This window comes from Microcebus murinus, chromosome 10 (genome assembly GCF_040939455.1).
Source record: "Microcebus murinus isolate Inina chromosome 10, M.murinus_Inina_mat1.0, whole genome shotgun sequence".
NCBI lineage: Eukaryota > Metazoa > Chordata > Mammalia > Primates > Cheirogaleidae > Microcebus > Microcebus murinus.
The window spans coordinates 23928504-23947863 of NC_134113.1; the positions used below are offsets into that span (position 1 = coordinate 23928504).

The following is a 19360-nucleotide window of genomic DNA, read 5'->3' on the forward strand; positions in this document are numbered from 1 at the left end:
TCCATGCCCTTCACCACACCCCCACCAGCACAGCTTCCACCTGGAATGTTACAGTGGTGTCCTAAACAGGTCCAGCCTCCTCCCTTCCCAGTCCACACCATCAGGGTGATTTCTAAAACACAGTTCAGACAGTCACTCATACCCCTTTCAAGGCTGCCCACTGCCACTTTCCTCTACCTTTGGGATTCATCCTCCCACATAACTGGACTACTGTACCTCCCCTAATCACAGAGCGCTTCACGTCTTTATACCCTGCCCCAAGCTGTTCCCACAATGCCCTCCTCACCCTGAAAATTCCTCCTGATCCTTGAACACCCTGCCCAAGTTTGATCACCTCCTCCGTGAAGCCCTCTCGACATTCCTCCCCACCTGCAGCACAGTTAATACCTTCTTCCTTAGTATTCCTTTTCCACTGCATCTGAGATACTACACGAAGCTACTAAAGGTAAATTATGAGCGCCTAACTAGCAGGGACTGTTTTACCCAGGTAGCTTGGCCACGCCTGTCATGGCTGAGTCCCAAGGTCATGAAAACAGCACATGCACTTCTGGTGTCCTTTCTAGGTCTTATAAAAAATTAATGCTCAATAATTATTTGCTGATAGATTCTAATAGGAATTTTGTGTCAACTTCACTTACACATTTAAGCACCTGCTAATTTCCCATCAAACAAATTGAAATTCCTCAGCTGGTTTTCAGGGTCCTCCTCAATTTCACACCACCCTAAATCGTACCCTGTATTATATACTGCCCCGCATGCTTGCCGCTAGACAGCAACCTGTGAACTCATGAGAACAGGAACTGGGGCTATCTGGCTAACTTAACCTCTGTATCCCCAGGCGCCTAGCAAGTGTTTGGTATTCCACCATTATCTCCCAAACTAATTAATTCACAAATGATAGGCATTTGTTACTTGATGACTAAAGAGGATAGGGAGTAGCTACTCAAGAGGAAGTATTTACAGATGATTTGATTTGAGATACTGGTCAGTCAGTCATTCAGGCTTTTGGAAAGTAAAGGAGAGAAAAACAGGCTATTTAACATCTCTGATCTCCAGTTCCCACCGATGCCAGTGGAATCCATGACAGTGCCACCTTGGGGTTAGACAAAATCATAAATCATAAAAGGTGACTATGGATCTCTGGAAATACCTAAAGTCTGAATTCAAATAAAAACATAGTTTTAAGGACTTCAAAAGAGGAGTTGAATCCCACAGAAGTTTGTGTAGCAGTGACCTCAAGGAAAAGGGTAGAAAATGCAAGCTCCCACAGGAGTCCAGGGTAGGTGTGGAAAGTGATGGGGGAAAAGGAATAAAGGCAGAACCTGGGGCAAGGGGCAGAACCACAAAGGATTAACAGAAAGGGCAAAGAGTGGCGAGAAGACGGGCTCCAGGGTAGAAAGAGGGAGGGTACCCCCATGGTTCATCTGGGGGAACCAAAACTTTCACCTGGAATGCCAACAAGTCACACCAAACTCTACCAGTGACATCTTCCGCTGCAAAGAGCTCGCACAAGGACATCCTGTGCCCATAGGAATGGTCAGTGTGGACACAGCTGCAGGCTGAGCTAGGGGAAGTGTTAGAGAAGAAAGTTGGGATGAGAAAAAAACCAAAAAACCTTTTTCCTTTTGGTGATGATGGCAAAAGAGACAGAGGAGAAACCACCCCAGAGCTGGGCTAGGATGCTCCTCACCACACACTTCCATTTTGCTCCAAATTCTCACTTTGTGATTTGGGCTTTAAATTGTTACTTCAGCCAGTTAACAGCGGGAGGAGGTTTTAGAATTTCAGAGCTCCGTCAGCTGTCTCCACTAAATGAGCGCTAATCCCAGGCCGCTGCTACTGAAACATCCGGGGCGTGCATGCTCAGGCCCTGACGCCGAGTGCATGCCCGCTGCCCGCACGGACCCGAGTTCAGCATCTTCAACAGTCACGCCAGACAGAGGTGTTGGCATAAACGATGGGAAATGTAACATGCCAGCCTCCGAATCTGAATGAATTTCACACTGTTGAGATACGAAGAGGGAGAGACTGAACAGAGGAAGGAAGAGGGACAGATGTACCAAGGTGCAAAAGAATCAGAAGCTCGAGAGGCAACATTCGGGCTGCCACAGTTCCTCGCTGGGGACCGGGAGGGTTTCATGTCAGGGCTCCCTCCAACTCTGTCTCAATTTCTGTAGCGATGCCAACAGTCTTGCTTTTCAGCAACACTCAGATAGGACCTCAGCAGCCGAGCACCCATCCTTGGTGCCTGGTTGGCTTCTGTATTCTAATTTTTCAGTTCCTCTTAGTCCCATGTTCAGGGGGTCTTTGGGTGATCATCATATCTGTCTACCCTAGTAATGTTTGTTTATTAAAAACTCAAAAACAAGAGTAATCTCAACTGTACTTTGTACAGCTCCTAGCAGATGCACCACAAATAATATTTTTGATGTAATTGGTGGCTACGGAGTTGGACTAGCAGAATGCTGACAATATTTTATGCATATCATGTTGTGGATCAAAATTTCAAATATGAATTTGGGACTACACGAGGTACAGGCATACCTCAGAGATATTGCAGGTTCAGTTCCAGAGCAGCACAATAAAGTTAATATTGCAATAAAGTGAGTCACATGCATTTTCTGGTTTCCCAGGGCATACAAGAGTTATGTTTAGCCCGAGCGTGGTGGCTCACGCCTGTAATCCTAGCTCTCTGGGAGGCCTAGGTGGGTGGATGGTTTGAGCTCAGGAGTTCGAAACCAACCTGAGCAAGAGCAAGACCCCGTCTCTATTATAAATAGAAATAAATTAATTGGCCAACTCATATATATATTTAAAAATATATATTAGCCGGGCATGGTGGTGTATGCCTGTAGTCCCAGCTACCCGGGAGGCTGAGGCAGGAGGATCGCTTGAGCCCAGGAGTTTGAGGTTGCTGTGAGCCAGGCTGACGCCACAGCACTCACTCTAGCCTAGTCAACAAAGCGAGACTCTGTCTCAAAAAAAAAAAAAGTTATGTTTATACTTTAGTCTATTGTGTACAATATGATTATGCCTAAAAAAAGTGTATACTTTAATTTAAAAAATACTTTATTACTTAAAAATGCTAAAGATTATCTGTGCCTTTAGCGAATCGGAGTATTTTTGCTGGTAGAGGGTCTTGCCTTGATGTTGAAGGTTGCTGACTGACTGATCAGGGTGTTGGTTACTGAAGGCTGGATTGGGTATGGCAATTTCTTAAAATAAAACCATGAATTGACTCTTCCTTTCACAATTGACTCTTCCTTTCACAAAAGACTTCTCTGTAGCATGTGATGCTGTTTGATACCATTTTACCTACAGAACTTCTTTCAAAATTGGAGTCAATCCTCTCAAACCCCATTGCCGCTTTATAAACACGTTTATGTAATTTTCTAAATCCTTTGTTGCCATTTCAACAACGTTCACAGCACCTTCACCAGAGGTAGATTCCATCTCAAGAAACCACTGTCTTAGTGGTGTAAAGAACATTGGCAACTAAGAAAGGGGAAGGGTGTGAGGGGGTAGAGATAAAAACTTACCTATTGGGTACGATTATGCTATTCTGGCAATGGACACACTAAATGCCTCGACTTCAACGTTGTACAATTCATCCATGTAAAAACAACGCTTGTACTCCTTAATATTTTGAAACAAAAAAAAAACCAAACACTTTCTTTGCTCATTCTTAAGAAGGAACTCCTTATCCTTTCAAGTGTAATCATGAAATTGCACAATTCAATCACATCTTAAGGCTCCAAGTGTAATTCTAGTTCTCTATTTCTACCACATCTGCAGTGACCTCCTCCACCAAAGTCTTGAACCCCTCGAAGTCATCCATGAGGGCTGAAATAAACTTCTTCCAAATTCTTATTAAATTTATATTTTGTCCTCTTCCCATGAATCACAAATGTTCTTAATGGCATGTAGAATGGTGAATCCTTTCCAGAAGGTTTTCAATTTGCTTTGCCCAAATCTATCAGAGGAATTACTATCTATGGCAGCTATAGCTTTATGAAATGTGTTTCTTAGATAATAAGACTTGAAAGTTGAAATTACTCCTTGATTAATGGGCTGCAGAATGGATGTTGTGTTAGCAGGCATGAAAACAATATTAATATTCTCGTACATCCTCATCAGAGCTCTTGGGTAACCAGGTGCACTGTCAATGATCAGTAATATTTTGAAAGGTATATTTTTTTCTAAGCAGTAAGTCTCAACAGTGGGCTTAAACTATTCAGTAAACCATGGTGTGAATAGATGTGGTATCATCAGGCTTTGTTGTTCCATTTATAGAACACGGAGTAGATTTAATATAATTCTTAATGGCCCTAGGATTTTCAGCAAGATAAAAGAGCACTGGCTTCAACTTCAAGTTACCAGTTGCACTAGCCCCTAACTAGAGTCAACCTGTACTTTGAAGCTTTGAAGTCAGGCAATGACTTCTCTCCAACTATGAAAGTCTTAGATGGCATCTTCTTCAATAAAAGGCTATTTCATCTACAATGAAAATCTGTTTAGTGTAGCCACCTTCATCAATAATCTTAAGTTGATCCTCTGGATAACTTCCTGTAGGTTCTATTAATACATCACCACTTGCTGTTCCACCTTGCACTTTTATATTATGGAGATGGATTCCTTAAACCTCATGAACGGACCTCTGCTAGCTTCAAACTTAATCTCAGTCTTCATAGGATTGAAGAGAGTTAGGGCCTTGCTGTGGATTAGGCTTAAAGGAATGTTGTGGCTGGTTTGATCTATCCAGACAGTAAAATTTTCCCCATATCAGCAATCAGGCTGTTTTGCTTCCATGTCATTTGTGTGTTCACTGAAGTAACATTTTTAATTTCCTTCAAGACCTTTTCTTTTGCATTCACAACTTGGCTAAGGCTGTTTGGCACAAGAGGCCTAGCTTTTGCCCTATCTTAGCTTTGGACATGTCTTCCTTGCTAAGCTTAATTGTTGTTAGCTTTTAATTTAAAGTGAGAGATGTGAGATGTTGGACACTTCCTTTCCCATGAACACTTTAACCCTTTGCACTCGGATGTCGAGTGTGACTCGACACAGTTAGCAAAAATTATAGAGATTAAAATTACTCTTTGAATGTATCAGTAATTTGAAATATAAAAAAACCCAAATAAATAAGTTTGTATGAAAAGAAACTCGTTTTTTATTCTACTGCCGCGCTTTGTAAAATCTGAGGTATTTAAAAAATTAAATCCCGAGTAGAATAAAGAAATCGAGAAAAAAGCAAGCGAGTGCAAGTTAAAGGCTACTTTTGGGTTATTTTATTTAATTTATTATTATTTATTTATTTATTTACTGAGACAGAGTCTCACTCTGTTACCCTGGCTAGAATGCTGTGGCATGATCATAGCTTACTAAAACCTTAAACTCCTGGGCTCAAGCAACCCTCTTGCCTTGGCCTCCCGAGTAGCTGGGACTACAGCTGTGCACCACCACACCAGCTAATTTTTCTAATTTTAGTAGAGACAGGTGTCTTTATTGCTCGGGCTAGTCTCGAACTCCTGAGCTCAAGGGATCCTCCCACTTTGGCCTCCCAGAGTGCTAGGATTACAGGCATGAGCCACCACACCTGGCCCTTATTTTGGGGTTACTAATTGTCCTAATTTCAATATCGTGTCTCAGGGAATACAGGGAGGCCTGGGGAGAGGAAGAAAGATGGGGAACAGCCGGTCCGTGGAGCAGTCAGAACACACACTGCATTTATCAATTAAGTTCATCATCTTACAAGGGGGCAGTTCATGGCATCCCAAATCACTTAACAATAGTAACATCAAAGATCACTGATCAGAGACCACCAAAACAGATAGGATGAAAACATTTGAAATATTTTGAGAATTACCAAAATGTGACCCAGAGACACGAAGTGAGCACATGCTGTTAGAAAAATGGCGCTGATAAGACTTGCTCAACACAGGATTGCCACAAACCTTCAATTTGCATAAAATGCTATATCAATATCTGCAAAGCGCAATAAAACGAGGTCTGCCTGTGTGTGTTTAATAAGGTCCCTGGAGGCTGGTAACCATGTGACGAGGGACATGCCAGAACTCTGACTTCTCCTCTTTCTCCTGCCATCTTTCTGGCTGGAAATAACCAATCTTGAGAGTTTCATGTCCAGAGTATTGAGTTTTCACAGCACACGCTTCATCTCTTCTAAGCCCACTGTTAGGAAAGTTTACAGGAGGTTCCCACAGATCACCAAATGCTCATGAGCACAGTGTCCCGCTGCACACTGCACACGCCACACAGGAAAGGAGCCTTTCTATGACAAAGTGCTCAGGTAGGAGGGAAACCAGCCAGGCAGGTGAGGCACTGGCACCACTGCCGCCTTTGGGGACAGCCCCACTCCCAGGGCTCTCGTTCACTCCTGTGCCCTGGGGGCGATTTCAGGGACAAGGCCTGAACCCACAGGCGGAGGTGAATGGAGTTCAGCAAAAAGCCTTCCGACTGCCACCCTGGGGCACCCCCTGAAGCAGCTGCTAAGGGCGGGAATCTCTGAGAATCCAAATCTTACCCTGATAGTCTCTGATCCTAAATGACCTGAGGCTTACTGTCAAATCACGGTAAAACCCGGTGAAGACCCCGTCTGCTCTCAGGGAAACCACCTGGGCGACACAGGCTGAGAGAATTCAGCTCTGAATAGATGCCTGGTCTCTGTCCCCTCTGGTTTCTCCCTCATTAGCACCACTTTCCCTCCCTGTGGGCCACCCTCGGCCACGCCAGGTGCAGAGCAGACACTCCAGGACCCTGGAGTTTGAGTCCTGAGGCTCCCCCATGGTCACCTGCGGCCATGACTCCCTTAGTTCTGGCGGGTCTGGCACTCCACCTAGAGCCCGCCCTCCTCTGGTGCGAAGGCCCTGTCTCAGCCTGGGCCCCTCCTGTCCTGGGCCCAGACCCCAACAAAGCCAATAGAGTCACACCCATAGTCACACCCCTAGGAAGCGGGGTAGCTAGGAACTTAATCCAGGTCTGTGACCCCAAAAGTAATGCTCTTAGTCTCTGCCACTAAATGTCGTCCCATTTGCAAGGGGAAGCAGAAATACAGTTAACCAGCACCTACTTTGTCTCTGCCTTGCAACTGCCGGCTAGACAAGGAAAAGGCTGCTTTCTTGGTTTTTTTTTTTGAGACAGAGTCTCACTTTGTTGCCCAGGCTAGAGTGAGTGCCGTGGCGTCGGCCTAGCTCACGGCAATCTCAAACTCCTGGGCTCAAGCAATCCTACTGCCTCAGCCTCCCGAGTAGCTGGGACTACAAGCACGTGCCACCATTCCCGGCTAATTTATATATATATATATATTAGTTGGCCAATTAATTTCTTTCTATTTTTTATAGTAGAGACGGCGTCTCGCTCAGGCTGGTTTTGAACTCCTGACCTTGAGCAATCCGCCCGCCTCAGCCTCCCAGAGTGCTAGGATTACAAGCGTGAACCACCACGCCCGGCCTGAAAAGGCTGCTATCTCCTTGGGGTTAATAACCACAAAGACTTTCTTGCTCTACAGACTTGCTTTCCTGTCCCCTATGGCGTGGACCTGGGCCTTTTCAGATCAGCGCTGCGTTTACCGAAGAAGCTCCTTCTGTCGGGTGCGGCTCCTGCGTGTCTTATTAGAGACTTAAGCTCCCAACCGCGGTGGTGGTATCAGCCGACCTCTATTCTCGTGTGTTAACAGAAAACAAATGGCTATTTACAAAGTGCCCCTAGAGAGGAAAATTTCATAAAGCCCAAATGCCTTCTAAAAAGCAAACTGGCCCGCTCTCCTTTCCCCAGGAAGTCGTGCAGATGTGCTGACAGCCAGTGTGCAAGTTCCACCTCAGGATCCCTTTAGGCCCCTAAAGGCAAGAAACCAATCGAGCACCCCCAGCAGTCGGCACGCCAAAGCCTGGTCTCTGTGTGTATCATGGGCTGTGGAGGGAAAAGTAACTTCCCCTCTCGTTTAACACAGTGACTTCGGCATGCAGGGACCCAGGATTGTGCGGGGAAGGACAGAAGGAAGTGGCTTCGGTTGCTCTCTCCCCTTCTGCGAAGCCGCGAAGTGAGGGCGCCCGGGTGACCCTTACCTGAGCGGTGAAGAAGGCCGGGGTGAGGGACCCGGACGGGAGCGCGGGGCTGTTGAGGGCGATGGAGCCGAGGTCGGTGCCGGACAGCACCAGCGGGGGCGCTGAGATTTCCAAGCCTTTGGGTTTTTTGGCCTTTGGGGGAAGAGACGGAGACTTGGTCTTGGAGCCCGACGACAGGTTCAAGGGCTCCAGGGAATCCGAGTCATGGCAGGCGGCCTCCAGGAAGAGGCTTCTGTGTTCGGCGGGGAGGGGCGAGCTGGGGGACAGGGACGGGGACCTCGACGAGGAGGGAGAGGCGGACGACACGCTGGCAGCGTTGGGCAACATGAGAGAGGAGATCTTGGCCGACACGGAGGAGGCCAGGAAGGCGGATGCTGCGGCAGCCTCCGACGTGGAGGGCAGGGACACCACGGGCCTGGTGACGTGCTTGTCGGCCTTGTTGGTCACAAACCTGATCACAGTCCTGACTTCTTCCACCGGGGGGCTGTCCTCGGGCGGCTCCTCCAGCTTCTCCGTCTTGATGGCCTTCAAGGCGTCCGGCGGGTTCTGCAGGGAGTTGATGGTGAAGGACGAGTACAGGCCCGAGTGGATGTATTCGTTGCGGCTGGTGATCTTGAGCGCGGACAGGCCGTGCTTGTGCGCCTCGCGGCCCTCCGCGGCCGCCGAGCAGTCGCCGTCCTGCAGCAGGAGGCTGTCCCGGCCGATGTCCACCACGTGCGGGTCCATTTTCAGAATCTCCGGGAAAGAGACGAACTTGTACACAAACTTCTGCCCAATCACCTTCTTGATGATGTTCTGCAGAAACAAATATAGGTATTTAGAATACGAGCGCCCCAAGAGACAGCGAGAGGCTCGTGATGATGGTACCTTTTGCCGCCAGAAGCGCCAAAATATTCCCGATTCACACGTCTTGGCTAAAGAGCCGTGGAAAGAATTATACTTGCCTTCCAGTTCTGCCAGCTATTAGGTGTGTGATCTCTGGCAAATTAATTGCCATTTTCAGTTTCCTCATCTGCAAAGTGAGGGTTATTCTATGTCTTAGTATAATAAGAGTTGCCATTTATGCAGCCCTTTCGATGTGGCTGGGACAATTCGTGCTTGATCTCATACAGTTTGTACAGCAATCCTAAGAGGAAGGTATTGCTATTCCTATTTTTAAAATTAGTTAAATAAGCCTAGATCACTTAAATAACGCACACGGCCACCTGGTCGGAGGTGGTAGAGGCAGCATGTCCTTAACCAAAATACAGGACTGTCTCACCGACCTCTGGGAGTCGGGGCACTCAAAGGGACAATAATGGGAAAACATTCTGTAAGCTGGAAAGCATTATAGAAATTTAAGTTATCATCACCAAACACCACAACGTTTTCTTAAAGCACAGAGCCTTTTTTTTTTTTTCCTTTTTATTTTTCTGACAAGAAAGCCACTGGAGGAGAAACAAATTGTCTACTTGGATATTTACGACATTCATACACAGTATTTTAAGTTGCTGGTATCTACTTCTGACTCTCAGGTTCATGGCTCCAGTCTTCAAACGTTAGGATATAAATGAAAAACAATAATCATTGCAAAAGTTTTCACAGCCCTTTGGGAGAAGGGACTTTCTATTAAAGCCGCACTATTCCTGAGGTTTATTCAATGGATACATGCATTCCCTGCAGAAACCACCAGATTCCATATTTCTCTATCACATGCTTGCTGTGTGCCTCCCCCCATGGCTGAATCTTGGGGTCCAGGGAGCTCAAGGGAGAGACAAAGATGATCTCTCTCAAGCACAGAGAACTGGCACCATCCTACAGGAAAAGGACTCCGAGCGTTTCCTTATAAACCGTTCCTCCTAAAACTTGGGTATGAGTGAGGATATATTTTTTTAAAAAAAAAAGCTCATTTGGGGGAGAAAAGCTTTAGAATCAGCTCGTAGTATGAGCCCATTTATTCTGCACCAGGTGTTGTATACAAGCCAGCTCCCGCATCCCACACTAACCCTGGCGAAACTGGAAAGTGTCACCCTCTGACACAAGATCAGAGATTTGCCCAAGAACCACCAAGATCTACCGGTTCTAGAGCCTGAGCTTGTTCACATTCCCACACAAATTTGGGGGGGGAGAGAATCAAAGAACCTTCAAATAGAGAGGAAATTGCATTCAATTTTGATGCCCCTTTTGTAATCCTAGTTTGGTTCTAAATGTATTAAGTTTTTGCCTGCCAACTTGTTACATTATGACGTTCTGATTTGCCTTCCCTGCCCGCCCCCCTTTAAATGACAGAAGGACAGGGCATATTTACCATGTCACTGGGATTTTCAAGGAGGCATTCCTAGGAGCAGGTATCTAAGGGAGGGGACACACAAGGTCGCCATGCAGCACAAGAAATCCCATACATGTGAGTCCTGCAAAACCTAGCTCAGCACCAGCACGCAGATTAGATTTAAAGCTGAACAACCGTGCCAGCAGCCAGCAGCCCAGAGCTCTGGCCTGCCCATTCACTCCACCGACTTCACCCCCGCGACCCTGAACACCTCTTACAAACCTACAGAGAAATCTGGGAAACTTAAAATGTTCTCCACCTGGGCCTCATGCAACAGTAGGCCTGGGTAGAGAACATGCCCAGGAAAATTAGCTCCCAGCAGGAAAAGATTAAATAAGGTGGTCATTGGACCCACCTGACCGAGAGTCAGTTGCCATTAAAAAGAAAATGTGCTTGCCTGGTGTGTTAATGCTTCCTCTGCTAAAATTCTAAGATGTTTTTGTTTTTAGCACATAATATTTTCTCCCCGGTGGAAAGCTTTTAATTTTTTTCCTCAGCCAGTCTGAACACTCATCTACATGGAGTGAATTTTTAGAGCCTTAAATAATTAACACAAAAGAAAGGGAAAGAGAAACTTTTATTAAAGTTGTATTTAGAGCCCAAATAAAAACATAGAAGAAAGGAAAAGAGAAATGGTCTGAATCATTTCTTCTAACAGGTCTCATAAAGTAATTATTTTTTGGGGGAAAAAAACAGCCTTTAATTTTCTAACAGGTCCAAACAATGTCTGAGCAGGGATTACTAATCTTCATGAGAAAATCAAGAAGTAATTTAGGGATTTGATAAAAATGGCTCTCCCTCTCAAAAAATGGTTGAGAACTGAAGACAATCTCAGACAGAGAGTCGGGTGTTGATGTGCTAAAAAGAACATAAAGAACAACTCACATGTCTATCAACTGACAAACAGAAAAACAAAATATGGTGTATCCTTACAAAGGAATCCTTACAAAGGAATATTATCCAGCCATAAAGAGGAATGAAGCACTGATATAACATGAATGAACCTTGAATTCACTCTGCTAAGTGAAAGAAGCCAGATATTATCTGATTATAAAGCCCATGTATTAGATAAGATTCTATTTATATGAAATGTCCAGAATAGTGAAATCCACACAAACAACCAGAAAGCAGACTATAGTTACCCAGGGCTGAGAGAGATGGAAGGAGGGGGCTGACAGCATAAAGGCTATGGGGTTTCCTTCTGGGGTAATGAGAATGTTCTAGAATCGATGATGGTGATGGATCCACAACTCTGAATATACTCAAAGCCAACGGAATTCTACCCTTTAAAGGGGTGAATTAATTGTATGGTGTATGAACTATATCTTAATAAAGCTGCTTAAAAAAAAAAAAGAACACAAAGAATCTTAAGTATTTTATATGTTTAAGAGGAAGACAGTGGGAACTGTTTACCGGTAGACAGCGACTGTGAAAAAAACATGCTAATCCCTATTCTGAATATCAACAAGGAGTGCTGGGAAGCGCCCTTCAGTCACTGCTGCCACAGAAAGAGTTTTTTCGGGAAAGGTTACACAGTGCCCGGGATGGACACAATTTACTAGCTGGCCCAAGCTGGCCCAAAGGAGGAAGTGACAGCATTTAGAAACAAATAGGTCTTGCTGGCCGGGCGCGGTGGCTCACGCCTCTAATCCTAGCACTCTGGGAGGCTGAGGCGGGCGGATTGCTCGAGGTCAGGAGTTCGAAACCAGCTTGAGCAAGAGCAAGACCCTGTCTCTACTATAAATAGAGAGAAATTAATTGGCCAACTAATATATATAGAAAACATTAGCCAGGCAAGCGGGCATGGTGGTGCCTGCCTGTAATCCCAGCTACTCGGGAGGCTGAGGCAGAAGGATTGCTTGAGCCCAGGAGTTTGAGGTTGCTGTGAGCTAGGCTGACGCCACGGCACTCACTCTAGCCTGGGCAACAAAGTGAGACTCTGTCTCAAAAAAACAAAACAAAACATAAAAAGAAATAGGTCTTGCTTTTCTGGAGAGCAATGGAAAAGAGGGATTCGATCTGGCTCCGGGGAAGCTTGGGAACCTCTGCAAGGACTGCAGGCTGAGAATGGGACGCGGTCGGAGGAGGGCAGGGTCGGTAGAGTAAGTAGCTCACAAGGAGAGCAAACTGGGCACTGGGGCTGTCTGCTCACACGAGAAGAGCTGGGGTAAGGAAAGCAACCACAAGGGTGCTGAGCTGGAGGATTAGGCAGGAGGGTGGGCTCAGAGGAGGTGTGACCCCCGCAGCTGAAATGACAGTCCCTTCTTACTCATCTTCCAGGGCTGACCCTGGGGGTGCGTCAGCCACATGTCTGTCTGAAGATCCCCCTGTGGTTTCCAAAGGGAAGTTTCCTTCCAAGATAGTATGCCAAGAAAAGTCACAGTATGAGGAATAATAAGAGCTAGTATTTGCTGAGCACATATTATGTGTCAGGCTCTGTTCTAAGAACTCGACAATCATCAACTCGTTTAATCCTCTCAGAGACTGGAACTATTATTATCCCCATTTTAGAGATAAGCAAACCAAGGCTCAGGGAGTACAAATTAAGCACTGTTACAAAGTTGTACTTAAGGATGACAGATGGCACCCAGGCAGTCTGGCTCCTGAGCTCTTGGCCACTGTGGACAGTGACACAAGAGTCGGGCTAACTTAGGCAGCCCAGGATACAAGAACACTTGGATAGAGGCTCTTATTATGATAAGTAATGAGGATATTTAGAAAAAGTCACTTCAATCCCAGACTGTCAAGTATTTGTTGCTTACGGTTGCCTGGAAACCTGACCGATGCTTGTCTGTGCCAGGTTGAGCCGAGTGCCTCTCCCGCATGGCTTTGGAGAGACACTTACACACATCTGCTTCCTTTCAGCATGTGGGACCAGCCTCTTTGTGATCTCCCACTAAATGTGTATTCACAACGAGGGCTGCCTCCGCAGCCAGCATTCCACGCGACGCTACAGCCAGCAAGGACAGGGCCAACTTCGGTGAGAGGGGAAGCAATGCTCCCCTAAAACACACCCCGATGGCAGTGCCAGGCAAAAGAGGAAGATTGGATGCCAAAATGAATCCCGCTGTCACCACACCCAAGTTGAGATTAAATATCCCAGTTGGAGAATGCAGGAGCCTAAAGGGCCAGTAATCTATTTGGGGCTGGACTCCAGGCAGATTTGTGCAAAGGAAACCTTCCCAGCTCACCAGCCACCTCTGGGCACCTCTGCGGCGTCCCATGACAGCATCCTGCAGTCAGTTCACCCTAACAGGATGGAAAACGCCAAGAAAGCAGGTCGGATTTCCACTTCCTCAGTGCTGTCACCCTGACAGTTACAGTCACACCTGTAAGAAGAGTTATGGGTGTCCATAGGTGTGTGTAAATATGCACACACACTGCACACACACTGCACACACACACACACACACAGAGTCCACTCTGACTTCTCGTTTAGAGGAAGGATTATTTACATTATATGTAAATAATCCTTTTATTATTATCATTAATTATATTTACATAGAATTTACATTATATGTAAATAATTCCACAATAGATTAAAAATATTTCTATTAAATTCTATGATTTTTTAAAAAATTATATACAGTGCTAGGCAATGAAGAGATGCTTGTGGAATTGGATTTACCTTTTTAATGATGATGTCATTAGGATAATGTTTGTGGAATGAATGACTTTAACTGTAAGGAGAATGAACCCAGGCATAAAGCCAGAGGCTTAACCCCATGAGAGAGACGATTCTGTGTGTCTAATTCCCAGGCTGACTGAAACCCCCTGTGTATGTGTCCTGTACATATGTCTTTTTTACTCATATTTTTAAACTGCAAACTCCCAGATACTGGGGGCCATATGCAAGCCCCTACACACCCACACCTCTCATGTGATTTCACCTGTCCATTTACTCAACAAATACTCACTGCGTGTGTCCCCCCACCGCTCCGGTCTGGCACCCCGACTCTGATCTAAGGTTGTGTGTGTGGAGTTCATGTGCTCACATCCAATCTCCCATCTTTCCTACTACTCTGTTCTCAAAATTGAGAGATGTGAGCAGCCCCCTAAGCAAGCGGGAAAAGGTTATGCAGAAGACTTTTCATAGCAAACAGCCGGGACCTTTCCCAGTGCCAGCGCTGGGGAAGGGGCACCGAGCAGGGGACCTTTCCAATAAACACCCACTTGACCTTATCACATGGGCTCCTGCTGGGATTAAAAGGAGGGGTTCCAGAGTCACTCCCTGCCTGGGTTCAGATGCCACCCTGTTTCAGACTAGCCACATGCCTCAGTTTCCTCATTACAATATGGAGACTGACCTATCCTAAGACTGAACGAGATAACCCATATAAAGTTGATAGCAGAACGCTCCATATGTCCACACAGGATAAGCCCATGACATACACTAGCTATTAGTGTTATCATCATTATTTTTATACTCTCATTTAATAAAAAACAAAACAAATCATAAATATCACCTACTGTCAGCCCGAGTGATGATTTAGTAGACAAAATTAACCCTCTTAGAGGGCTGTTCATATTCTACGCATTTGATCCAAAGTTCAGGGTACCATGATCAGGCAGATAGCAGGCAGGATTACATCTGGTTTACATATCTCAACCAAGCAGGGGAAACATGATGTTTTATTTAGCTGGGCTCAGACAAGAAATAGACGCAAGGCTTATAGTCTATCATGCCCAACACAGCCGGCACTTGACATCCACTGCAAAGAAAACCTCACACGATCCAATTAATCCGGGAGGGTGGGGGTGGGTGCAGGGAGTGGCAGATGTGAACGATCACCCAACCCGAGTGTTCCGCTTAGACAGCAAACTGCAGCCTACGGGAGAGACGCCACATGTCAGGCCTTGCAAGGTGGTGCAGACACTAACCAGACGCCCAGCTCATCCCAACTGCTCTCCCAGAGCGGGAAACTGCTGCCCAGACCCGGAGGGAGCCGGGGCCTCTGCTCGCGGCACCTGTCACTGACAGCCCTAGTGCAGGAAACGAGGAGTTCGGGTGGCAAGCAGACACGTGGGGCGATGGATTTATTTGAGGCACATTCATGGCACCATGATAGATACCATGGTGAAAGGAACCAGGAAAGACAAAGAAGCACTTAATGAGGACCTACCACATGCTGAACACACACAACCACCTTGCACGATGGGCACCGTTAGCCCATTTTAGAGATGAAGCAGTCAAGGCCTTTGGTTGAACAGTGAAGGTATATCCCATTTTCTGCCACCTAGGAGTGGGTTAAATATTAAGAGAGCCATACAATGGAATATCATGTAACTATTTCAGAGGATAATCCATTGTTAACATTTTCCCACGTCTTTAAATATACATTAGGTGAAAAAAAACCAGTATGCATGGGATAATTTCATTATTTTAATGAAATAATTTTCTCTATGTACATATTTTAAATAAAAGGAGGAAGATAGAAAAATTAATCTTAAAGGTGGATAATAAAATTTAACGGTGATTTTTTGTATTCCTTCATGCTTTTATGCATGTAAAAAATATGTTACTTAATATGTGTGACTTGTCAAATTAAGACTCTTTTTTACACAGAAAGAAAACAGGCTCTAAAATGCTTATTAGCCCAAGATCACACAGCTTGTAACTGATGGAGCTGAAGTTTGAATCCAGTTGCGTCTAGTGCCAAGGCCTAAGCCATTTCTGTTCTACCACCACACCCTCTTCCAGAAAGCAGCTGCATTTGGCCCGGAGGCTGCTGCTAAAGTTGTCTGCCAGGAAAGGGGTCTCTGCATTCCAGAGTAATAGTGGGGTTTACTGCAGAGCGCCTGGGAAAACCTTGCTTACGAACAGTTATTTCTAGCTCCTCGTGCGGAAGAGACCAATCTTCCATGAGGGCTGCTCCTTAACTAGAAATAGAACTCGCCTCTGCCCGTCTGCAGGGTAGGGAAGGTGCCCGCTTTGATGGGCCACCCTGGCATGAGCACTGGGGACCCAGCAGTCCTCCTGCTGCAGACTGGACGTCGGGAGCCGACCTCTCTGTGGGCAACCATCCGAGAGACAAGGGTGACGGGAAAACGGCATGGCGGTGGCCGGCACTGCGTAGCTCCCACGAGCACCCACGGGCCTAGGCGCAGTTGCAGCTCACACGAGGACACAGGCCAGGAAGGGCCAGATGTTACATGGAACCAACACTGGGGCGGACAGACCTGGGTTCGAACAAACCCCAGCCTCTCTACTTCCTCTGACCTTGGGGAAAAAAAAATCACTGAACTTCTGTGGGTCTCAGTTTGCTCACCCCTACAATGGGAATAAAAATACCTCATAAGATAGTTTCCTCTAAAGGATCGATACGTGTCAGTGCCTCACTCACACAGGGCCTTAAAACATGACCTCTTGCACAGCGGAATTTTGCTGTCAAACAAGGACCTCATTGTACGCGATGCTCATTGGTCACATCGCACTTTTCATTTTATTCTGCCTTCGAGCAATCAAAATTCCTTAGATGGGCACCTCACTCGACAGTTCTCAGAGGGCATCCGCAGCACCTCTTGTCAGCCGCACGACGCTCCGATGCCCTTTCTGCAGATGCAGGACCCCAGGCTGTGAGCCGCGTTCACACCGCCCGCGAGCAGCAGGGCCGTTTCTCCAGGCTGCGGCTTCCAGGCCAACACATTTTCTTCAAACTCCTCATTTTGGATTCCCGTCCAGACCACAGTCTGACTCACTCTTTCCTGATACAAAACCTGGACTGTCCTTTGTCCAAAGTTAGAACAAGTAATCACTGTAGGAGTCATGGTCGATGTTCCTTCTCGTCAATAAGCACATATGCTGTCAACAAACATTGTGTTTTGTTGTTTAGAAACAGGGTCTCACTATGTTATCCAGGCCATTCTTGAACTCCCGACCTCAAGCGATCCTCCCGCTTTAGCGTCCCAGGTTAGTTGGGACTACAGGCATGTGCCACACTGTCCCCAGCTTTCAACAAACTGAATACACACTTTTCCTATGGGAGGCTCCGTGCTAGGCTCTGAGGAGCAGAAAAGGAGTGAATCAGGCTTCTGTCCTTGAAGCACCTGGCCGCAGCTTGGATGGGCAGTGGTGTTCCCTGCCCCTGCTCAGCCTCTGCGTCTGAAGCAGAGGGGACACTGAGCAGTTAGCTGGCCATCCCAGGTTCTGCTATGAACTCTGGGGACAAGCTCGCCTCACGCCCACCCCCTAAGGAGCATCTTACAAAAGGGCTCCTTCAACCCATCGACCTGAGCTGCTTCTACCCAGGGCAGGCTTTCCCCCTGCAGTGAGCTTAACGGTGCCCCCCCCCAAATGTGTGCCCACCAAGGACCCTGGAATGTGACCTTATTTGGAAATAAGGTCCTTGCAGACCTAATCAGTTACGGTTGTCGAGATGAAATCAGCCTGGATTTGGGTGGGCACTAAAGTCAGTGACTCGTGTCCTCAGGAGGACAAGAGAGACAGAGGCAGAGATAGGAGGACACAGCGACAAGCCAAGAAACACCGAGGATTGCCGGAAGCCCCCAGGAGCCGGAAGAGGCCAGGGAGGAGCCTCCCCTAAACCCTTCCAAGGGGGTGTGGCCCTGCCGACACCTTGATTTAGACTTCTGGCCTCCAAAACTTTGAGAGAACACATTTCTGTTGTTGTGAGCCACCAACTTTGTGGTCATTTGTTATAGCAGCCCCAGGAAACCAGTACAGCCCCTTCTTAAAGCCACCGCTGTTCAACAGGGCAGAGCCTCCCTGGACTGCCCCTGGCCTGTCCCCTGTGATGCTGTTACAGGCACAGGGTTGGGTGGAGCCCAGGGCCGTCCCTTGCCTCAAACTCAAGTTTGGACATGTGTGTACACACACGTGCACACCCGCTCACATACACTGCAAACTTCTAAGAATAATGTGCTGCCAACTAAGCGCTCTGTCTCTGGATTGGCGACTCTGCTGACTCCCGGAAGAGGTTTTCTTGTGGTTTGGGTTGAGATTTCCTTATTTTCTGGCTCTAGTAAGCCACGGTGTGAATTATCTCACCAAATTCAGCAGCCTGAGATCGGGGCTGGTGGCGGGAGCGGGAGGGTCCTCACTCATCCTTGCCACCCGAGCAACTGAGGCCCCCTGAGGGTGCTAATGAGAACAGCCGCCTTACTGGCCTGGCAGGACACCTTGGCCCGTGAGGCTCAGGCTGGACATTTTAATAGCATCTTTCCAGCCCCTTCTTAGCTGGTGGCAGCTGCTCCCTGGACCTGGAGTCCTGTCTCCCTCCTGGCTCTGTAAACACTGAACGGTCCCTTTTTCCAAAGGCCTCTGAAATGTTAATAAGATAAAATAGAAAACTGCTCCCTCGATACAAGTCTTCCCTCTTTCCTCTGCTGGCTGGGGGAGTTGCTAACGACGACTGACCCTCCTGTTTTCAGTGACCACCTCCAGTGCTGGCAGATGGCACTGGGGTGGGGGCAGGGCGATACCATCAGGAGCCACAGGTGGCCCGGGAGTGCGCTCTCCTCCTGGCTTTGTCACCCGCTGCTTCTGAAACTCACCTCCCCTGCAGGGGCCAGGGCAAGATGCTTCCCTGGGTCCTCTCCAGGGCTGCCAGTCCAGGACGACACACGTCCTTCTGTGCTGTGGAGAGGCTGCTTCTTGTCCCTTACCACCCAAGCTACATGTTCTCGGCACGGCCACAGCCCAGGCGCTGCAGAGACGCTGGGAACAGTAAGGAAACCCAGTACCTGGTCCGATGAGGTAGACAGGGTGACAGCAGGAGAAACAAAGTGCCCCCTGGGAGGGGACACAGAGCAGGGAAGGCAATCGCCAAGTGACGGCATCAGCTGGGGGAGGCAAGATCAGAGATGAGTTTGAAGGCGGCCTGGAGTGGCCCTGCCGGGAAGGACGAGAAGATGCTGAGGGAGGGGCGGGAGGCAGTCGGCTTGGGGCCAGATGGCCAAGGGAGTCTGGAGTCTTTCCTGGAGGCCACAGGGAGCTGGGGAGGTGCACACGCAG

The 19360-nt window shown here is 47.3% G+C and overlaps 1 protein-coding gene across 1 annotated transcript in view; it reads right to left on the reverse strand.

The window, feature by feature from the left end:
* The window catches only part of ELK3 (ETS transcription factor ELK3), a 68822-nt gene that overhangs the window by 12781 nt on the left and 36681 nt on the right, over positions 1–19360 (reverse strand). Inside the window, exon 3 of the mRNA XM_012775322.2 lies at positions 8079–8873. Coding sequence (XP_012630776.2) covers positions 8079–8873 — 795 coding nt within the window. The remainder of the gene's footprint in view (positions 1–8078; positions 8874–19360) is intronic.